Consider the following 23,180-nt stretch of genomic DNA (forward strand, 5'->3'; position numbering starts at 1 on the left):
AAAACTAATACAGGCTTAACATTTACAAATATTAAGTATAGCATGATTAAAAGAAGGTGGAAGCGTCAATGAGCCAGGTTGGCAGAGATGCTCTCGCATATCAAGGGCACTGTCAATAGGTGGTCCTCAAAGGACCTGACTCACCCGATTAAGAATAGGCCAAGTTGACACTTTTGGGCCAAAGCATGAGTATGTGTCTGGCATGTAGATAAAAGGTTGTTTGATGACTGCAGGCAATTCCTTGGCTCTAAATAGAGTGTGTAGGAGTGCCACCCGAAGTGAGAATCATGCTTGAAATGAGTATCTGGATTCCTTGTTCTGATTTCATTGTATAAAGTACTGATATACTAATAGTTTCCTGAACTGTGTGTTGAGAGTGAATGTATTTATTGTCTTGAAAGTGTGGAGTGAGAGGGCCAATAGTCGACTATTGTGACCATTGACTCTCAATTAAGTTTAGTTGTAAAGGATAATGGAGGAATATCGAGTACTCCACCACCCTAATTGTATGAATGGTATGTAAATAAGAAAGGATGTATTTAAGAATGAACGAGAGAGGTTTTGGATCTAGGAACTGAGTGTGCTGGGTGCTGACATAGCTGTTGACAGCACTCACAGCCCAACCTCGGTGGCTGGACAAATAAGATTGAGGTCTGTCCCCGTTCTGTTAACACCCGTGATGGGTGATTCTCAAGGCCTTCTGGTAATTTATTGTAAATTGCAAAAGATAGAATTGCCAGTTGACTGCAATAAGTAACTCAACTTTGTAAATGTGTGCATCATATATATATGTACATCATGTCCAGATTTGAGCTTATTGCTAATTGAGCTTATTGAATTGCTCCTGAACATCTGAACATTCTTCAAGATATTGAAAATTCTATAACATTTTTAAATTGAAAGTCATGCATGCAAGCATAAACACTCATAAATTATTTATAACAGTGAAACATTTAGAAATCTATCTAAAACCTCAATTATTATTAGAAGTAAGTTATGAAAATATGATAAAAGTCCATTGTAAAATGGAAGAAGATCTTAAGATAATCTATTTTCTTCGACTGCCTTTATTTTCTGAAGAAAACTGAATTATTTATTCTTCAACAAAATATAGTGACAAACTTGTCACCATAATCCCCGACACAAATTATGTGTTAAAATAAAAACCCAATAAAATCCTAATTCGTTGTGTAAAAAGCAAGATATGCCATTGTCCATAGATCTTGTTATCAACACATCAGGATTCTTGTGGGGAGGCACTGCTGTCGAGTGGAAACACTTCCAACGCACAACTCGTAATTGAAATAATCACGTCATACTTAATTCAGAAATCAGCCAATTTCTGGCGGTATTCATAACACCGGGCAAAATCAAAATTCACAAGTTAGCTTGCTTCCTAGAAACAAAATGCTGGAAGGAATATTCCTGACGAAAGCCAACAAGTGTATGCAGACTTATTTTACTAACTGTGAGTAAAAACAACTAGTAACTGTTTATAATTTACAAATTTACCTAATATTTAAAAAAGAACTGAAGTTATGTGTATTTATGAATTGTCAAGTAGATTGTTGTATCATTGCACCTTTATTTTATAATTTATGACATTTTTTCATTTTGATTATTTATTAAATAAATTTTTAAAAACTGAAGGAACACATTTTCAATTGAGATCTTCACGTATTTGATAACACAATCCGTACACAGGAAATAAATCATAAAAAAAATAATATTGTCCCCTCTAGCACTTAACAAATGTTTTATTGTTTAAACTTAATGTTGACTAAATTTCTAGGAAAGCTTGTCAGTCAATGGATGACACCACTGTTGTTATCCATCAATTTAATGCAAAATTATCAGAAGAATAAAATAGTTTGTGGATTTAAACGTTTTTACTCACCTCATTTGGTCACTGTGGTCTTTATCTAGGACACTGTTGATGGCCGTTTCTCTCAGGGCTCCTCCGGCAACAGCATATGAAGCCAGGTAAGGATGCGAAGTATCCCATTCTGCCAGTTTTGAATCATCGATAGATTCATATTCAAAAGATTTGTAAGGAGGCCGTAACGAAGGATGAGGTACTTCATAATATCCTTGTGAATACTAATAAAAAAATTCATTTTTTATGTATTATCTAATTTTAAAAGAAAGATTGGCAGATTTAGGTAAAATTTCTTACTCGATTGTATTGCGAATCTGTTCCATCTTTTAATGGGCCCATTTCCAAGTTTAATTTGGGGTCAGAAAGTTGCCTTCGATGTGTTCTTAATTTCCTGCTTCGCCCAATTCCAGAATAGACCATTTTTCTTTGAATATCAAGCCTAAAATATGTAAGTTTAGTTATGGAAAATTAACATTTATGTGCTGGTATTGGTTGATCTGTGATGTATCCATTCAGGTATAATAATCCATTTGTGTAATAATTTAAATTTATTAACAGACCTTATTACCAATATTTTCTTTTATCAGGTCATAAAATAAGTCAGTAGCATTCTTTTTTAACCAATTTTATTTATTTCAAAGGTACAAATAGGGCATTAAGCCTCCTTACATGTACATATCTTAGAAACAAATTTAGTTTTATAAATAATTAATTAAGGTTTTTAGTTGAGATAAAAAAGTCAATGGCATGAGCGGGATTCGAACCCACGATCTTTGGCTTATCTACTCCAGGCCGCTGCTCTACCACTTGAGCTATCGTGACCTTGATCCACTCGGACACTGACTTCCCATCTCAACCCCACCTTTTGAATTTAATTGGTCAAGCGGACTACAAAATTAGTGAATTTATAAATAATAATAAAATCAATAATAATAGTAATAATATCTCTATGAAATCAGAATACTCAACAAACATGTGGTATTTGTTTGGGTTCCTAGTCATGTCGGCATTTCTGGAAATGAAAAAGCTGATCAACAGGCAAGGAACGCTGCAAACCATCCACAAAGAACAGATCAATTTCCTCTCCGTCCAGATGATATAGTCGTTTATGTTAAAAACATTATCAAACGAAAGTGGGCAGCAAGATGGAATGTAGAGATAGTATGAAAGAAATTAAGCCAGTTGTACATAAATGGCCAACTGAGGAACTTGAGAGAAAAGAACTTGTGATTCTCTCTAGATTGCGAATAGGCCATATCAGGCTAATCCATAATAGGCAACAACCTTCCAACTTGTCCTCGATGTATGCGAAGTGGAGAACGCATCATTTTGACAGTAAAACATATTTTGGTCGACTGTCCCACTTTACAACCCTTTAGGCAAAGGCTCAACCTTTCGAGTGATTTACAGGAGTTACTGGGTCCCCAGTGTTTCTTTCGAAGTGCGCTTTTCGGCTTTCTCAAATTTATTGCAATTTATAATGAGATTTAGGCCTTTTCCCAAATTGTTATACCATTGAATGCCTGCTAATGTTTGAATGAGAGTTGCAAGATTTCTTTTTTCAGAAGTTTTTGAGGCTGCCGGAGCGGAAAAATGAAATGGAAGAAAATACAAATTGCGGGGTAATGAACTGCAATGCCTAAAATCGCAATTTAAATAAGAAAAATAGCTCCCTCAAAAAAAAAAAAAAAAAAAAAAAAGAAGTGTTATTGTGTTTTGTTTCTTATTATTGTTATGTAGAATTAGTTTATGTATCATATTTGAATGGAAGAATAAAAGGATAAGGATGAGCCTATACTCTGACTGTTGCTAGTCTGACTCCATTATTATTATTATTATTAGCCATACAAGCCTATGGGAAATGTTTAAATTATGGAACAAAAATTCACAATTCTAATCAAAAAAGAAACAGAAATAAATTTTATATGTAATTTAAAATGGGATTTTTGCATACATTTGGCCTTCCAAAGTAAGAATTTTAAAAAGAAAAAAAGATAAATTAAAGCTTGGATGGCAATAGGATAAATAAGATTACAAGTGAATGTTCGGAGTCAGAGCTTTATAGCACTCAGAAGAGATATAGCTAACCTAAGATAGAAGGTTTGGATGTCAGGGCGTGAAATGACCTTAGCTGTTAAAACGCCCTTAAAAATTAATAATAATAATAGTAATAAAACATACAAAATGTTATATAGAGAGTGTGTAAGAAAGCCACCCAATATGAGAATCGTGCTTGAGCACATCAGAAAGTTTCTAGCTCCCCTGTTCTGATCTTTATAGGAAAAATGGCTGTTTTATTATAACATCGACTCTCAATTAGGTTAGTAATAAAATAAGTGTAAAGGGTGATGGAGGAAGAGTCTAAGGAAAGTGAAAAAATAATGCTACAGTAAGGGAATAAATTATTAGGGATTTAATAAGGAAAACTGTGGAGCGAAAAATCTAAGTCGTCTAAGAGAATGGAGGCTTCAGTAGACCCTTTTAATAACAGAGCTCACACGGTCATGCCATGGATAAAAGTAACGCCGAGATTTTTAACTTTAGGACACAAATTAATAAGGGAGATGTTGATATGAGGAGAGGATAGGCAATCTGTATTATGGGATTATTGGAAATTTTTAAGGATTGGGATTTGTTAGGACGAAGACCACGGGTGAGCAGAGTTTCAGAGATCTTGCTTGCAGGACATTGAATATAAAGTTGAGTGTCATCAGCATTCAGATGAAATTGGGAGAAATTGAAAACTAATGGAAGATCATTTAGAAACATGGAAAATAGTAAAGGTCCATGAATAGAGCCTTGGAGTACACCATCTGAAATTGATAGAGAAGAGGAGAAAGAATTTGAAGATTTAACTTTCTGAGTTCTGCCAGACAGATTAGTAGCAGTAGAAGAAAAACTGACAATTTTTTTTAATGGACACTATCAACAATGGAGTCACATCAACCTCCAACGCACTCTGAGGGCCGATGGAGTATTCGACATTCTGCCATCCTCTCACTTTTTCATTCACACAAACAAACAAATATATACATACAAAGTGTAGAGGTACACATTAATCATATATAATATTTATGATATTTACAGATGCAACCTACTCTTGTGACCAAGGACGGTCTTTATGTCGGGCGCCATGCCTACTAGCTCTCTGTAAGGGGCCAAGGCGTGGCACTCCTGAACCAAAAGTGATACACTGAGCAACCTGTCTCTACAAATGGGACACCTGCACAGTGTTTGTCCGACAAACAGGTGTCCATTTAATTTGGTACTCCAAAAGGTGTGCACAAATTCCTTGCAATTCAGACCTTTGGCGGGCCATCGCTCAGTCATGCTTTTGACACGCAAGAGCTTGTCATACGATTCGGTCCATTGATGCAGCCAATGTTCTTTTAGTGCGTTCTTTACTGCTTGTAAGCGTCACCAGGCAGGATTGTGGTGGTTCTGTCTAGAGAACAAGACGTCCCAGCTTCAGCCACCTCATCGCACGTCCATTGCTCTCAATAAACAAATTATGATTTACAGAGCCAAATGTGTTGGAAAAATCCAGTTGAACAATAATAGTATACTTATCATCAATGCCTAGTTGGATATCTGAGATTTTGATTTAATTAACAATATATGATTCAATTTTCCTAGCAGGTTTAAGACTTCAGTAGACCCTTTAGTATTGGGTTGTCCGGAAAATAATGCAGGATTTTGGTATTAAACAAAAAAAAAGAAACTAGTTACTTTAAAGCAATGTTCTTTAATCAAAATAATTTCCCANTAAAATCCTGCATTATTTTCCGGACAACCCAATAATTCAAATCCAAACAATGCATTATTTTCCCTTCATTTTAAATTATCAAAACATCTTGTAAAAAATTCAAATGAAACTGAATAAAAACAACTCAACCCTTTTCAGAATGTGTAAACAATACATAAATAAACATTGCTTCAAAAAACAAGAAGGATAAAATTGAATTATTGAAAAACACTACAGACTTATTTTACAAGTTAATAATTATCTCACAGTTAACTTTTTTTTTAACACCAAAAACTGACAGAAGCCTGTACCTGTTTTTAGGATTTCTTAAAAGTTCTTTATTGCGTTGCAATATTCTGTCTGTTTCCCAATCAACATTTGATAGTCTATTTCCTAATCCTCTCCTCTCAGGCATGGATAACTTGACATCACTGCTTAAATGGTCTTTGTACGATTGAAATAGGTGCTGTTGACACACAACTGTATTACTAAATGGCATTTTTAGACATCATGAATATTGCTAAAAAATAGAACATTTTACTAGTAAAATTGTTATTGTCATCTTTTGTAAAGGTGCTCTTTGTAAATCCTGTGGTGAAAGAGAAATTCACAGATTTTGTTGCTTTTTTTGAATTGGGGGTAAAGTAAATTGCCTACCTGCTTTGAGTATGAAACGTCCGGATTTTTGTATGATGATAGAAGATGCCTCAAATCAGGGGGAAGGCAAGAGGCAATTTCAGAATCCCTACTGTAATCAACTCTGAGACCACTGCTGCTTACTACACTCGAGCCTGTAAAACATTTTAACGTTAAAATAGTAAAAAACTTAAAAATAAATTAGGGGACTGTGATGGCCAAGTGTTCAGGCCGTGAGACTTGTATTTGTCACGCTAATGGTTCTGGGTTTGAATCCCAGCAGAGCCCATGAAAAATGTATTGCAAAGTGGTTTGACCCCCCATAATTGACCCCCTTGGGTAGTTGGTCATTAAGCCCTACTATATGAAAGGAATATTAATTTTTACTTTATTACATAAACTATAATTTGTGTTTTTATTTATATAAATATAAGGACTTGATTATTTTTAACATGTTTATAATTTATTGATGTTTTTAATAATATTTTTTCACTTATAGAACGTTTTTTCCTTTACAGAACACTCAAATGCCAGAGCCATTATTGAGGTGGACATTTTTTCTAAATAATTCTGATTGTTTAAATCTGGTGACAATAGAACGTTTTTAATTTAATCTCTCTCTATCTCTCTCTCTCAGGCAGCCCCATTTCAATGAGCAGGAGCTCAAAAGGGCAATTCCGCAATAAAAATACGTAATAAATTACTATGGAGTTCATGAACTAAAAAACCCTATTGTATAACAAATTCATAGTGTATTTTAAGTAAATTTTTTAGAACTTGCGTACCTTGAAGTAAACCTAATGCAGAACCCGGTCTAGGTACAGAATCTGGGCCGTAAGCTGATATTTTCCTAAGATTGGTTTCACTTGAACTAGGCCTTTGCAGCATTAAATTTGATGAAGTTAGTTTGTAGCTACCATCCGAATATTGCCTGAGAGGAGAATATGATCTGTAAAAAGAAGTCAATTAATTTACACGCATTTATATATTTTCAAATAATTCATTACCGAAATTTGTCGTGTGGACTCTTTGATTTTGTTCTCTTCTTTGTATTTTGAAATGAGATCGCTTCTTGGTCGGATGGTATGGATGGTAGTTTTCTTCTAGTCCTTAATGATTTTTGGGAATCGGTTTCACTCATTGTATCTGAAGAATCACCTCCATCCCTTGCACCCCTTGGTGTACCGACGGGCGTACTTTGTGGAGTCCCTAGTGGAGTAACTACTAAATAGATGTATCAGTGGTTTATCATTAAAATTACCAAGATTAATTTTTAAAAATTTAAATTGTCCTACCCCCAAGTAAGCTATTTGGCACGATTTGATTGTTAATTAGTTGGACAGGCACTGATGGTTGACTCAAAAACTGAGCTGCCATCATCTGTTGGATAGTGACACCTGAACCTACCGCCTGGCTCTGGCCAATCATATTAAGATTGCTTTCTTTTTTCTGCATCTAAAATGAATGGTAAATGCTTGTAAACACTCTATAAGAACACTGGCTGTAATGCAATTTACTTGTAAATGAATGAAATACAAATAATTCGCAACATTTACTGTGTAATGAAAGCTTAAAATATGTCATAGATGAATATTTCTCATTATAATTATGTACTAGTACACTGTCACACCTGAACATCACAAAATTTCTGAAACTCTTACTGTCACTGTATTAGAATGTACTATATGGTAGAACATGTTAGTCTTTTGCCCCCTTAGTTTACTGAATATTGAATTAATAACAAAATGTTCCAAACTTTGGAAGATTAGTTTTTTATAAACATTGTATTACGGTTAGTTTCTTATTTAAACATTTTCATTTTTACATTCAATATTATTAGCAGATTTTGAGTTATTCGTCTTCAAGTTTTCTATTCTTTGTTGCTCTTTTCCTGCCCAAGTGGTTTTACTAATTTCTTGAGAACATTAACCAATTTTGCACCCTTTTTGGTGTAATGTAAAAAAGGGATTAGGAATTTTTTTATGTATGCCAGAAAGGATCGAGGATAACTATAGATGGCTGCGATCGATGTTAAATTAGCTAAATCCGTTCAAATTTTCTTTTCTTTATTTTAGTTTATTATTCTTCAATTTATTTATTTTTTAATTTTAAGTTTGTTTTTTAAAATAGTTTCAACTGTGTTGTGTGCTTTTCTCATGTGATCCTTTTGATCTTCTTTTCTGTTTCTCTTTCTCTTTTCAACATATCACCATTTTGGTATATTTGGGTACTATGCAAATCTTTGCCTCAATATTAGGGTGGTATAGCTTTGTATTCATTTATTTATTTTTAACATGGATATGTTTTTGTTATTGCTTTCGCATTATACCAGTTTGGGATCCTCATCCAGGGTTGGATGAGGTTAGTTTGGGTTAGGAATGATTAGGTTAGGTAGGGTTAGGTTACATATCCAAGATTCTATGTTTTTACACAAAGTGGAGAAAATATAAGAGAAAAATTAGTGTCACGAGTGGGATTTGAACCCTTGACCTTCAGCTCAATATGCTGGTGCTGTAACCACTTGAGCTATCATCTCCGCTCATGACACTAATTTTTCTTCCCAACCGTCTTTGCATAAAAAATTGGAAATAATAATTGACAATAAACCGATTACAAATCAAATCAAATATAAGAGTACAGTTTTATTTANTCCGATTGACCAATTAACATTTTTCAATTAATTAATATTTATGAAAGGTATTGGTTGAGATAAAGGAGGGAAAATTCGAATTAATTATTATTCCAATTTTTTATGCAAAGACGGTTGAAAAGAAAAATTAGTGTCATGATAGCTCAAGTGGTTACAGCACCAGCATATTGAGCCGAAGGTCGTGGGTTTGAATCCCGCTTGTGACACTGACTTTTTTATCTCAACCAATACCTTTCATAAATATTAATTAATTGAAAAATTTATTATTATATTTTTTCCTAGTATCAAATAAGTTCCTCCTTTTATTTTATTCAATTAGAATTTTTATAAACTAAAAAACTCAAACAAAAAGAATAAAATGTCTAATTTTTTAAAGAATTATTTATACAGCGTATACTATTCAAATTAATTTAATTCTTTTTTTATATATATCAAAGGGTTGAAATAAAAATAATCAGATAATACAAATTATTAACTATTCTTTACTAATTGTATATCAATATGATTGACCGCCAGAATAAGAAAACTAATCTTACTAATCTCTGCAGCTTGGAACATTTTGTTTACTTAATTTTTAAAAACTATAATTTTATAGAAGGCAAATGGTGCTGTTTACAACATGCCTTTGGTTTTGAATCCTACCCATCTTTTTATCTTTTTTAATTTTTATAACTGTTGTGACAGTTAATTATCCCTTTTAATGAGAATGTCACATATGTAATGTAATTTACAGTTAAAATTTGGAGGTTATCTATAAAACATGATAATGCAGAATGTGTTTCAAGTAAATCACAACTATGTTACATAGAATCAGAAATGATTGTTTTAACAAATGAAAATGATTATAATAATGAGCAGATCTTGAAATAGTAATATTAAATCAGAATTGTTGAATATGTCAGTTTTATATTTACTGATATTGCTAAATGTACGTTGTTTGTTTCAGTTCAATTGCCAAATAATATTATTTATGACAAGATAGATACAAAATGTATGCTATTTACATGTATGTCTATTTAAATACCTGCATTTGTTTTTGTTGATCTGCTGATGAATGTGGTAATGAGCGTTTGATTTTTTTTAAGTGCTGTGCGTGATGCTGCAGTTGCATGTGCTGCTGGTACATTTGCTGCTGTTGTGGCGTAAGGTTCTGTGCAAACATGGGTTGGTGTTGTTCTGTTAGTTTTTGATATACTTGTTGTTGTTGCTGTAAAAGTAGAGCCTTTTGTTCTTCAAGCGAATGTGGGTACTCATCCTTCATCAGTCCTTGTTTTTGTTGCATCTGCTGTACCATCATTTGCCCCTGTTGCATTTGATTTTTTTGAAAGTGCTGGTGAATCTCTTGCTGTAGAAGTTGGTGCTGTGTAAATTGACGGAATAAAAACAATTTAGACAAATGTAAAATTGAATTTAGCAAATTTATTAATTCTGACCTGTTTTTGATCCATTTTATTTTGTTGCATTTGGTTATAATGCTGTTCATTGGTGTTTGTACTTTGCTGTCCACTGTGAATAAACTGCTCATTCGCTCTTATTTGTGCTTGTATTTTTTGCTGTGAAAGTGTCTTTGGGCTTTGAGCCTGACTCATCTCTTGATTGTAAGATGAATTTTCTTCTTCCTTCTCTTCAGGATATTGTACAGATGGTGATGTATTACTTAAACCTAAACCAGAAAAATGTATTATTTTGTATTTATCGTGCTGATTTTAAAAAAATATAACATTAAGTGCATAATTACCAAGAGCTCGACTGAAATCTGCTAACATTCCACTTATTGTACCTGCTGTTGGTTTTGATTGTGTGTTACTTTGTGTTGTTGCTGGTTTTTCAGGTTCCATATCAACCTAAAAATTCAATTTTTCTAACATTTTATGTTAACATTAACATAATGTTACTACGCATTTTGTTATTCATTGAAATTTTTTGAATTATTTTAACATTTATTGTTATGTATCTAATAAATAATATGAAAAATTCATTTTGATTATGTACCTGCATGTTTGGAAACCTGTGTTTGCTCTTGAAAAAATGTTGTTCCCGGGAATATTCTTTACTGTACGGTCCTTGGGTAGGCATAGGCTCATTAACATCGCATGTTCCTCTCCATGGTTCTTCTTGCATGTAAAAGTTTTGATAATGGTTATCACCGAGCTGCTTGTTGTGTTGCATCAGTTGACCCCCTTTAACTCTGGAATGTATCTGCTGCCTGTGCATTTGCTGTTGCAACTTTTTCATTTGCTGGAATTGCATATCTTGTTGTTGCATCATAGCGTTTTTGTAAACTTGCTGTTGTGGTGAGCCTGGAGGAAAAACTTTATTTTGCATTTGAAGACCGAATTGTGATTGTTGCAATGGTTGTTGTTGTTGTTGCTGCTGCTGCTGCTGTTGTTGTTGCTGTTGTTGTTGTTGCAACATCTGCTGTTGTTGCAATTGCTGTTGTTGTAAATGTTGTTGCTGCAGCTGTTGCTGTTGATGCTGCTGTTGCTGTTGCTGTTGTTGATGCTGCTGTGATTGTTGGTGTTGCTGTAGTTGTTGTTGGTGATGTTGATGCTGCTGGAATGTTTGTTGTTGTTGAAAATGTGACTGTGGTTGAATCTGTTGCTGCTGTTTCCCTAGCATTTGATAAGGTTGTTGAAGCCCTTGAACTTGCTGGACATGGGATTGATGTGACGGTTGCATGTGTGAGCTTTGATGTTGCTGACTTTGAAGCGGTATTTGTTGTTGCTGTAGTTGACTTTGAGGTGTGCCTTGAGTGATTTGATGTTGTTGTAGCCCATGGTGTTGAGATTGGAGGGACGTGTGTTGCGACTGGAGAGAAGTGTGTGGTGAATGCAGCGGTGAACTGTGCTGGCCCTGTAATTGAGCGGTATGTTGCGACTGCAGAGGTGAACCGTGTTGAGGCTGTAGTGGTTGATTTTGCGAGTGAACTGGCTGTTGAATCGACTTTTGAGCCATCTGCTGTTGATTTGCTACTTGATGTTGTGATCCAGGTTGATGGTCATGGAAATTATATTGATCCTCGAGTATTGTTTGCAATTTTTCTTTTCTTTCTAAAATCGCTAAAGGTTGTCCATTGATATGCACTGGAGTTTGCTGATGAGGATTTTGCTGAGATGGTAGGGCTTGTTGCTGGTGGTGCAATTGAGATTGCGGTTGTTGTTGTTGTTGCTGCTGCTGTTGTTGTTGTTGTTGCTGCTGCTGCTGCTGTTGCTGGAGCAGGTTATTTATCGCTTGCCCACTCAATTCAATATTTTTTTCTAAAAACTAAAATAAAAAGCTTAATTAGTAATGAAATAATCTGATTATCGACGAAGAATAATATAAAAGTACATACAGCTTGATACCTATTTTCTGATGCATCTATACTAGAAAGTTGTTTTAGACCTTCACTTAAAGCATCAGTTTTTCTAGAAAGCAAAAAAAAATAAATGTATAGTACTATTATTATTAGCAATTTGGTAATTATTTTATTTCAAATTTGGTCGTTACTGATCATTTCCTCTAGATATATTTATCTAGACATGCTGAAGATGGTTGAATGATATGTCTGACAGACCAACCCAGTGAGGATAGGCAGACCAGAATGATTGGTAACCAAATTTCAGATTCATCACCATGCAAACATGGAGAAATCTCACAATTACATTATTATAAAACAAATTCTAAAGTGAGCCATTTCTATGTTTAGGCTGATTATTAATATACTTATTAAGACAAATATGGTAAATATGGATTTAGAGCCACTCACTCCTGAGAGCCACTCCAACTACACAGAATAATAAGTTCTATTCTTAACATGAAGAAAAAAAGTATGTCTGGGTGTATTTATCGACATCGAGAAAGCGTTTGTTAAGGTTTTACATGAAGGCTTGCTGTATAAAGTGAAATCTCTCTTAACAGACACACTACAGACTACTAAAGTTATATACGGTTCAGTTTGTCGCTTTTATAGATGACCTTGTCGCCATCATAGATGCTGATTCAAAGAAAGAGCTCGAAGAAAAATCAAAACTGGTGCAAAGAGGTCAAATTAAAAATGGCTCCAGAAAAATGCCAATTGCTGATGCTAAAAGGCAAATTAAATACAAGCCCCGTGATTAAGATCAAAGGGAAAAGAATGAAGCTAAGTGAAAAGGTAAAGTACCTAGGCACAGTGTTGGGAGAAAGTTTAAGCCCCACAAACCACACCATCAAGATCAGAGGAATGAAGGGATGCATTTTCTTGAAATTGAGCTCGATTGCGAAATCGAAATGGGGACTGAGTACAACAGCGTTCTCCATCACTTACAAAAGCATATATCTGCCCATTGCAGGAGCAACCTGGGGAACAAAATCAGGAGTAGAAACAACCTCAAACAGAGATAAAGAGTAGCGCTCCTGAGAACGACAAAAGGACAGCCCGTATTCACGGCCTCCAAGTCCTAGCTTCTGCTTCACCATTCAACATTATCATCCAAAGTAGAATTGCAATCTGACAGTTAAAAGATGGAAAGGAGCCAAAAATGGTAAACTTGGATGTGTAAGATAGAGATAGGCTATGAGATGCACCTAGCAGAAACCAGATCTGGGTATATTTTCCAGCTTGGATTAAAAATAAAAATAAAAAATAAAAAAACTTGTGGCAGGAAAGCAGGAAAGATGGGACAGAAGCACCAAGAGAAGCCTAACCCATGAGTTTCTACCCAGTATTGCAGATTGAACCAGAGCATCACCGTTTCAACCAGATTTCCAGGAATTCCGGGCTGGTTACTCCTTGTTCCCATATTTGTTTGTTATTTATTAAAATACTGTACATATTGTTTTTATTGTATTTGTTTTATTAGAAAATGTATTCAAAATTATTAGCAAGCCGGATGATGGTAATGGTGTTGGTGATGAGGATACTAGGAAGCGGAGTTGTGCTCCCCTGGAACTGAAGTCTTTTGGCTTATTCTACCTTCCTAGCTTCTTAGTTCAGTGCAATCGACTCAATCCTTCTTCTCAGAAGTATTAAGTCATTTACTGTTTCTGCTACAATTTCATTCAGGTTTTTTCTGTATGCTAGGTTATGTCTTCATTGAGTCTAGGTTATGTCTCCATCCAATGTTGCATAGCATTCAAAGATGATGTGATTGCCTGTTTCTTCCTCATTACATAACCAGCAATTTATGCGATCATTGAATATACCCATTTTGTGTAGGTGTTTTTCCAGATTTCAGTGACCAGTGAATAGCCATATCACTCCCATGAGTTTTGCCCTCTCTAGCTGTAGTGATGAGTTTGCCAGTCTTGGTGAGGTCCACTTACGTATTTTTTGGATCCATTCTGTAATGGAGGATTCTGTATTTGTTTTTATCCCAAGTATAGATTCAGGGCCTATACATGATCTTGCAGATCCTCCTCTGGCCAGTGTCTGCTTTTTTGTTAGCCAAAATTCCTTTGTGCCCTGGCACTCAAGGTATCATCAGGTTGTTGTGTTTCCCCAGGTTTTGGAGATTTTGGATCCATTCACTGACTAATTTTGATGTGATTCTTTTATATGCTAATGCTTTAATGGCTGCTTGGTTATCCCATCTTATGAAGATTTTTTTGTCAGTGTAACCTTACGTACTTCCCTAATGAATTTGACTGCTCACGTTTTGGACTTGTACCCCGATCCAGTTCCCTCATTTGTTTTAGAACCATCTATATACTTTTTGTATCTGATGCTCTCCTAAGTTCTTCCTTTCCTTTATACCCTGTTGAGACTTTATAGCGTGTTGTAAAGAATGTTTCCGGGATCATGTATTCAGTCATTTCTAAGAGCAAGTCTGATTTTATTAATTACGGTTATGTGCCCGAATAGTTTAGTCAATCCAATTTGGTTGTTTTTGGAGCCTAAATGAGCTTTTCCTTGCTTCTTCTTATATGAATGTTTCCAGTGGAGGTAGGTTAGCAGTTTCTAGTGCAATTTTATTGGCCCTATGATATATAGGTTTGCTAATGTTTAGGCTATGATCCATAGGTTATTTAGCAAGAGGGAGACCTATTAGATTAGATAAATTAATAATAAGAAAAATATTTCCCTACATTCCTTGGGCCTCCTGTTTTAGGGCAAGGCCGAAGGAAGCTGTTAAGCACCATAAAATCCCCTAAATTTGCAAACCGTAGAAGCTAATTTAGTGGCTGTGGTCTGCCATTATGGGGTTTCCATTAGGTACGATTGGGAGGTGGATGGCGGTAAAAAAGCTCAGAAACAATCAAATCACATGGGAACTAAACACTTTGGGCATATAACAATAGTTAATAAAATCAAACACATTCTTAGAAAGGGGATTGACTGCATAATCCCGGAAACACTCTTTACAACATCCTATAAAGTCTCAAAAAATGAAGGAACCAGCGTTTTCTGTACAAGCACCAAATACGAGCAACCAAGATTTTAATTTATAAATAAAGGAACTACACTTCGGTCTTTCAAGATGAAATGTCATGAATACTTTGCCTTAGAAAATCTTAAAAAGAGGTTACATTGTCAAAACAATCCTCATAAGATTGGATAACTATTAAAGCATTAAGCGTGTAAAAAAATTACAACAAAATTAGCCAGTAAATGCATAATCAATCATCATCAAAATGTTAAAATTTTTCATTTATATGGTGTCATTGTTATGTTGTAATTATTAAAATGTTAATGTTATTGTATATATTTATTAAATTGCTTTGCAATAGAATTAAAACATCCATTGGGATGCGCCTAAAAAAATCATGTTTCATGTGAATTAGCTACCTAAGGCAACTACTGTAAGATAATGTGCGTATAACCGTATGACAAAGTTTATAATTTTAAAAAATTAAAGCATTGCTTTAATATACTTTATCAATTACAATTTATAGTTCTTAAGGTAAAATAATACATATAAAACATATAAAACATAATGACCACATACCTAAGGGGATTTTTTCCATAGAAAGAATCCTGCGATGAAAGAGGACTACTGTTTCCATTTTCACACCCTTTGCGCAATTAAAAAAAAAAAAAAAATTTTAGGTTGAAATTATTTTAGTTTTTAACATATAAACACAATCTTACCGATAATTGGAGTTTGGGGTTTTGGGACACTTTGGCTGGAAGTGGAGTAGTTGTTATTCCTAAACTGAGATGTCGATGTCGAAGGTGTGTAAAGCTGCTCTTCCTTTTGTATCACTTGGGCTAACAATAAGAATTACATTAGAATTACAATTGAAAAAACTACTAATCATTTAAAAAACAAAAAAACAACAATTGAAAGTTATCAGTTTATATAGCAAAAAAAGTTTTTTTTTATAGAGACATAAGACATATTATATACACATAAAATACACAAACATTTTCATGAGATTATCATGCCAAGCCAGTAAGCATAAAGAACAAACACAAATTAAGGTGTATTTGTGAAATTACACTTGGAAGTCTGCGAGTTAATGAAATGTTAATGGTTTGACCGAAACTAAATCTGTTCCAAAATTGTATTTTGTAAGCTGGACAAACTTCTTCAACTTAAAATAATATTCTAAGATTTGAGTTTAGGTCAAACCAGTATAAAAATGTTGTATCTGTGTGTCTGAGCTTACAGATTTGAGTTATATTGTGTTCAAAAAGTAGGCCCTGGCTGAAAACAAAAATACAAATTTTCATTTTTTTTTTAACTTTACAGCTTTGTACTGACCTCACCCCTTGAGAACTTATTCAAACAAAAAGGAACTTGATGTAATTGATATCAGCCTTAATATTAAAATTCTATATCAAATCAGGGTCTTATCCTTATAATTTGAAGAAAGGAAAAGCACTCTGTTCCTTCAAGCTTTCGAGGAATGTCTGCTACATAAAAACTAAAAATGTAGACAAAAATTTGAACCAGTTATTTACATTTAATGTTTTTCAGCTGGGACAACTTTTTATTATTATCGTCTTTTGATGTGTGTGCCTGTGTTTGTTTTTATGTCAGTTCTCTCTTGAAAATATGTACACATATTAAACAAACAAAATTAAAAACAGAAGGGGTTAAGCACAGTAAATACAAATTAAGAAACTTTCGGTTGCTTTACACATGGATACACATATAATATAAAAATACCAACAATGAAATTATTACAATTAGAAAAGGGTTCAATAATTATGAATAAAACACATAAATGAAAACACATTTACAACTGACAATTTTGACATAGGTGGGTTTTTTAATGGGACATTTCAAAATTACACTTTTTATGTCAATGCTGAAAATTGTACCAGATTTAAATAGTTTTAATATTATTTGATGTTGATTTTTTAAAATTAATGTTTTATGTAATGCTGTGATTCACATTAAAAAAATATTTAATTAGTGCATGTCCATGGTGAGTTGGATTAATTTGTTGTTGTTATAATAAAATGTAATGTACTTAGTCAAATAATAACATGTAATTAGTCTGTTTTAACCAAGGTGCAATATTACATTTAAAAAGAATAAAATAAAATAAAGAAAATTAGAAGTTTGAATACTTTTGTTTTATAAACTGAAACTTAGGGTAAAGTTTTCATTAAAAATAGAAAAAAATTCAAATTGTATACAGCAATTTTTTCTATTAAAAATAGTTATCACATACTTCTGGCTAAGAAACAATATAATTCAACCAATTTTTTATTTTAGATTTTTTTAAATTTAACATCTTAAATGTTCAACTGGTTTTAGTTTTGGTATACATGTTTTAGATTTTTTGAATGAATTGGCTAGTTTGTCCAAAAAATATATCAAACTCATTCATAAGCAAATTTTGTGACAAAATTTCCTAATATAATAAAAAGGCACGTGTGCAGATTTTCTAGAACGAAAAATTGCCATGACTCCCTTGCTATTTAGCTCATGAAAGCTTCATACTACAGAAAACACATCTAAACATGCACGTCAAACCTATTGCCAGCACCTCGCATTTTCTCCACCTGACATGTTTTGATTTAGAAACCTTGTGATCTTTCATTTTTGATGGAACTTCTGGAATTTTATTATCATTCTTAATTGGCCCTTCCATATGTGGTGAAAAGGCCCTGCAACTAACTCATGAACACACGTACATATATTGTGGACTAACCTATTTGGCGGGCCTCAGGGTCCTGGATATTCTGCTGAAGGCCCACTCACATTCACACTAATATTTAAATTCCCACTAACGAGAAACTTTCATACTATATGCATTGGGATTTTTGCCCACAATCACTAAAAAAATAACATAAATTAAAACTAACCTAGGCTGGTGGGTCTATGACTTTATATTCTGCCACAGACTCACTCACAGATACATAAACATTCAATCTAATAAATACATTTATACAATATGTACAGATAAAATTTGACAAGTGACTGGGTATGTTTCTTTCTTTATTTATTCCGCCAGTGCCCACCTCTTTTCACTCTAAACATATCGCTAAAAACTAACCTAGACAGTACTCTGTATTCTGCCATAATACACTCACTCAACCAATCGTGCTAATAAATACATTCATACAGGGCGATAAAGTTCGGAGAGTCTGTGGGGTACTATTATTCCGCCACTCATTCGCTCAAACATTCTCGCCAATAAATACATTAATTCTAGATGGGAAAAACCACATGTGGAAAGCCACCAAATGCGACCATATGCATTTATTTGATTTGGGTTTCCAATCAACTTTTCCCTGATATCACTGCTGTGACTTAAAATGTCTTTGAGATTCATGGACAAGCCACACCTTGTTCCATGAGGCGACAATTGTTCACACTCTATCAGTAAGTGTTTTACAGTTATTTTGGCAATACACAAGGGGTATCACCGTGGCGTATTTTAATTAGGAGATGTCCATACGTTAGTTTGGTATGACCAATTCGTAACAGGGTTATTTCTATTGTTTGTTTTTGACCATGTTCTACTCGGTTTGACTGATGCCCTTTTAATCTGTCTGTCATTACAGCCCAGCAGTTTTGCCAATCTCCCAACGTAAATTTATTCAACAATTTTTGGCATCCGTTGGGCTCACAGGGTCTCCGGTTCATGTGGCATTGTTACAGCTTGGTCACATTTTTCATTGCCTTTTATGCTGACGTGGACCAGATCCAGGCAGTAATGATATATTTATTTTCTATCTTTATTTAATTAATTTTCTTTTCTAGGATTGGTGGGTACATGGAGAAGATATGGATGGCCAAGACCGCACTGCACGAGTCTATGCGTGTAACATATTAGTTGTCTGATCTACCCTATCTCTCAGCAGACAGCACCGCGGTAAATATAATTCCTGGGACGAGGATTTCTATGGTGTGTTCCTCCCAATATACTCCACTGTCCCTCAAACCATCTTTATTTTTTAAATTTTGTTAAACTATATTTTCTTGATATACAGTCAACTTGTTAATTCAAATTTCTTGATAATACAAACTCCTTAGCAGGCCAGTTTGGTAAATTGAAAAAATTCTGGGTATTTTGATACACTCGGTAATACAAAATATTTTTCATAACAGGGCGAGAATCGAAATGGAGCCAGTTCCAATCTTTACAATTTGCCCTTTTTCTTTGTTATATTCCTCTAAATTTTTTACTTCCTTATAGCCTAAAGTTTCTTAGAATTTGATTTATTTTATTATGTTTGGCGGCGTTCAGTGTTTTTTTCAATGTGTTCTCAGCACTGGTCACTTTGGAAAATCATTTTAACAAAGGATGCCAGGCAACATAGAAACAAAAACATTTGAACTATTTTCACTTTTTCATTAATTTTACTATGATTTATATATGGATAATTTAAGTAATAACTTGGAAAAATGCATATCAAAACAACAGTTTTTGTCCCTTTCCTCTTGATAATTTGAATTATTTTTGTGGTCCCTTGGGTTTCAAATTATCAAAAATTGACTGTAGTATCTATCTCAATTCTGAAACTATTTAAAAAGACTCTTGATACAGCACAGAAATAAGTTTACACTGCAGATATTAACTTTTAAAATATTCGATTTAATTAAACTATGGCACTCTTGTAAGTTTGACTAAAATTTACAAAATGTTGCTTTTAGAACTGTTCCACTTAAAGAAAGATTCTATTTATTTAAAATCTAGAGCGATATATTTCGATTTGAGTAAACTGAATCACATATTTTTTTTATGTTTATTTTACCCACGGGCCTTGGCTTTAGCAAATGCTTCCATCTTCCAAAAATTTATATGTAAATTATTCAAATTGATTTTCACTTTCCATATATACATACGTTTCACATAAGATCAAGTCGATTATCCCATATTTTTTACGGCTATTAACATGCATGATGTATGCTTTTAAAAATGTGCTTTTATTACCTAATCTTATGTTCCATGCTCTAATGTGAATCGTTTTTATTTTTTAATTTTCTACCTTTAAGGTTTAATGAGATTGTTTAATCTGAGGCTTATGCCATGAATACATTAATTTAAAGTTACCAATGAAATTATTAATTTTATATTTTAGTTTTTTTTTTAAATAATTTTAATAGGTTAGAACTTTCCTAATAAGACTTTTAATATCAGATAGTATAAAATTTTAGGAGTTGTATATGATACATAGCATGTCCAGCAACTCATAAAAAATAACGTTCCAAAAAATATATATGCCACTTTTAAGCATATATAAAAGAATGAATGGGTTTTTCGTTCTAAGGAATGATGAGGTGAAATGGAAAATCATTTGAAGACATGCAAAAGAGCTTCAGTGAGGAGAAGAACCGGTGGGTTAACATCAAATAAATTGTAGGGTCTAATAAATTCATGAACTTTGGATTCTTGACAATGTTTCAAAGATATTTGTAAAATAAATGTTTAGAGTCACGTATAATTTTTTTTTTAAATCCTCGTCTCTCTTATTTTAGTTCATGTCTTGTTTATTTTAAATTTTTCTTGTTAACAGAATGTTTTGTCCACTTTTTAAGAGGTACTCTCCAATAATGGTCGATCTTTGTTTTAGAATTGTCTCTCTTGTGTGTTTTTCAAATATTCTAAAATTGATTTTATTGAGCAGATATATTCAAAGAGTGGGTCATTAATTTTGTCTTAAGTCTTCAAGAAAAGAATACCTGAATTTTATGGTTTAGTCAATACATTTGATTGTTATAATGATACGGTTGGTGTTTTTTGTTATTAATTTTTTAAAAATATTTCTTGACTGTATTAGTCATTGTATGCCAAAGATTATCATGTGTAACTGTTCTCATACACATACGTATATTTAAATCTGTATGGCTGTATGTCTTCATACTTCAGACCACACCGTTCTTGTGCAATTGGCTGTTTAGGGTTCCACATCAATGCAGCACAATGCTAAAAATAATAAATGCATGATCAAAGGTCACAGAAAGAGTATAGCAAAACATTTGCTGGCAAATACACTGAGATGTGAAGTATGGGAGAAATCGAAGTGATAGAGTGGAGAGGGTTCCGGTTACCTCCCACTACGTGACGTTTTCTTTGGCCGTCACTCGGAGGGCTGGACAATTCATCTTCTTCCGGTATGGTATACACCTCTCCTGGAGTATGCTCATAGAATTTCTCAACGTTGAGGTGGATCTTCATGTCTTCTTTGGATGGAGATGCCTTGTCTTCTTGGGGAGGGGAATGGGATGGGGATAACTCTGGAGATAAAGGCAAGGGAGAATCAGTAGAATACTCACGATCTTCTTGTTGACTCTTCACCACTGATGAGATCTCATCTTTTTCTCCATTTTCCCAAACCTAAAATTTGATAATCAATTTTAAACCTATTACTGTATGTATGTTGGCTGGTAAAATAAATTTAGTGATTAACATAACTTTGATGTCACCTAAAGAACTAAATCTTAGATTGAGTGATTTTACTCTTTTTTTTTTTACTTTTTTAAATTTAAATGTTATTTATTTTTTTAAATAAAACAAACAACTAAAGTGAAAACATAAACTACTAACGTGAAATTAAACTTACTGAATTATGGAAGTATGGATTATTCGATTTCTGTGTAGTATAACTTTCTTGCCTTTGAAGAACATAGTCTTTTCTTGTGCTGATCGGCGAATTTTGCTGGCTGGACACAATATCCTGCCTATTTTGGAAATTGTCCGCACGCTGTTGCCCTTGATTTTGCACGCTTCTGAATGTGTCTATGTTTTGTTGTAGTTCTTCATTCTTATACTGGAAGTTATTGTTTGGCTGGTTGATCTGTTGGTTGAATGAATCTTGGAAATTTTCTTGGATCGGTTGAAAGGAGTCTTGTGGTTGGTTCATACTAATTCCTGAATTAAAGCTCTGTTGTCTTTCTCTAAAATCCTGTTGACCCATATAACCTCGTTGAGCCATACCACCGTAAGTGTCAGTCCTGTTTGGTTCAGCAACGTTCCCTGGAAGCCTGAATTGGTTGTGATCCATAGTTCTAGAAATAAAGCACAATGAAACAAATTTTAGCGATTCTTTATCATTTTTTGATAAAATAATTTGTATTTTGTTTACGGTGGTTTTGGTGTTGGGTCTAGGTCTTTTGCTTTATCCATTACGTTCTGGATAAGGGCCCTTTCTTCAGCACTAAGATGACTAAGATCCAAACTGGGTTCTGGACCTAAAAAACACAACAACAAAAAATGAACATGTTCTATACAAACTTTATAGTTCTTTTTATAGTTTCTGGTCAATAAATTTATTTATTTTTATTTCATTTTATTTTTTATTTTTTATGAGGGTATTTCAACTACAAGGTTATATGAACCTTCAGGGTGAATTGTGCTACATGCGATGAGGTCGAGGATCTGCATTTTGATCTGCAACGAGTACGAAGTTCAGAGAGCTGACTTATTACGGAATATTGCTGGGTGTAAAAGTGTTGAACGGCCTTTCAATTTGGACACTTTAATTGGTACTAATGATATAGATATATATACTCATATATTTGATTTTCTGGTATCATGTAGCATTGAAATTTAAATTAGACGATTAGGCTAGGTTGTGTGTGGTGGTTGTGGTCGGGGGGCGAGTGGGGGTCATTGTCGGGGCGCTTGATTTTTATAAAGCCCTCTAGTCCCCGCTGCGTTGGCTTGGGCCGCTTTGGTAATCCTCCTGGCCCCTTGGCCGTCTCCGCCTCATCGGGTTTCATATAATTATTTCTTTGGCCAATGCATAAAGTAAGGTCAGGAAAAAAAAACCTTCAGGGTGCTGGTGTTTTTGAAAAAAGAAATCCCATTTGTATGTCAGATTCAAATGCAGAGCCACTGGATTCGAACTCGGGATCTTTACCTTAAGCACCACGTCAACACCTAAACTTTAATAAATTTATTAT

The 23,180-nt window shown here is 33.9% G+C and overlaps 1 protein-coding gene across 1 annotated transcript in view; it reads right to left on the bottom strand.

The window, feature by feature from the left end:
• The window catches only part of LOC106664765 (putative mediator of RNA polymerase II transcription subunit 26), a 42,034-nt gene extending 19,375 nt beyond the window's left edge, over positions 1-22,659 (bottom strand). The window contains exons 1-18 of the mRNA XM_014390752.2: positions 22,614-22,659; positions 22,361-22,466; positions 21,839-22,283; positions 21,327-21,612; positions 15,962-16,081; positions 15,819-15,885; positions 12,245-12,317; positions 10,903-12,084; positions 10,649-10,754; positions 10,344-10,573; positions 9,935-10,270; positions 7,556-7,715; positions 7,268-7,484; positions 7,046-7,209; positions 6,282-6,415; positions 5,936-6,090; positions 2,177-2,318; positions 1,898-2,100 (exon numbers count right to left, since the gene is read on the bottom strand). Coding sequence (XP_014246238.2) covers positions 1,898-2,100; positions 2,177-2,318; positions 5,936-6,090; positions 6,282-6,415; positions 7,046-7,209; positions 7,268-7,484; positions 7,556-7,715; positions 9,935-10,270; positions 10,344-10,573; positions 10,649-10,754; positions 10,903-12,084; positions 12,245-12,317; positions 15,819-15,885; positions 15,962-16,081; positions 21,327-21,612; positions 21,839-22,283; positions 22,361-22,466; positions 22,614-22,659 — 4,172 coding nt within the window. The remainder of the gene's footprint in view (positions 1-1,897; positions 2,101-2,176; positions 2,319-5,935; positions 6,091-6,281; positions 6,416-7,045; positions 7,210-7,267; positions 7,485-7,555; positions 7,716-9,934; positions 10,271-10,343; positions 10,574-10,648; positions 10,755-10,902; positions 12,085-12,244; positions 12,318-15,818; positions 15,886-15,961; positions 16,082-21,326; positions 21,613-21,838; positions 22,284-22,360; positions 22,467-22,613) is intronic.
• Between the last annotated feature and the right edge of the window lie 521 nt (positions 22,660-23,180).

This window comes from Cimex lectularius, unplaced genomic scaffold (assembly GCF_000648675.2).
Source record: "Cimex lectularius strain Harlan isolate CLEC.00 unplaced genomic scaffold, Clec_2.1 scaffold154, whole genome shotgun sequence".
NCBI classification, from domain to species: domain Eukaryota; kingdom Metazoa; phylum Arthropoda; class Insecta; order Hemiptera; family Cimicidae; genus Cimex; species Cimex lectularius.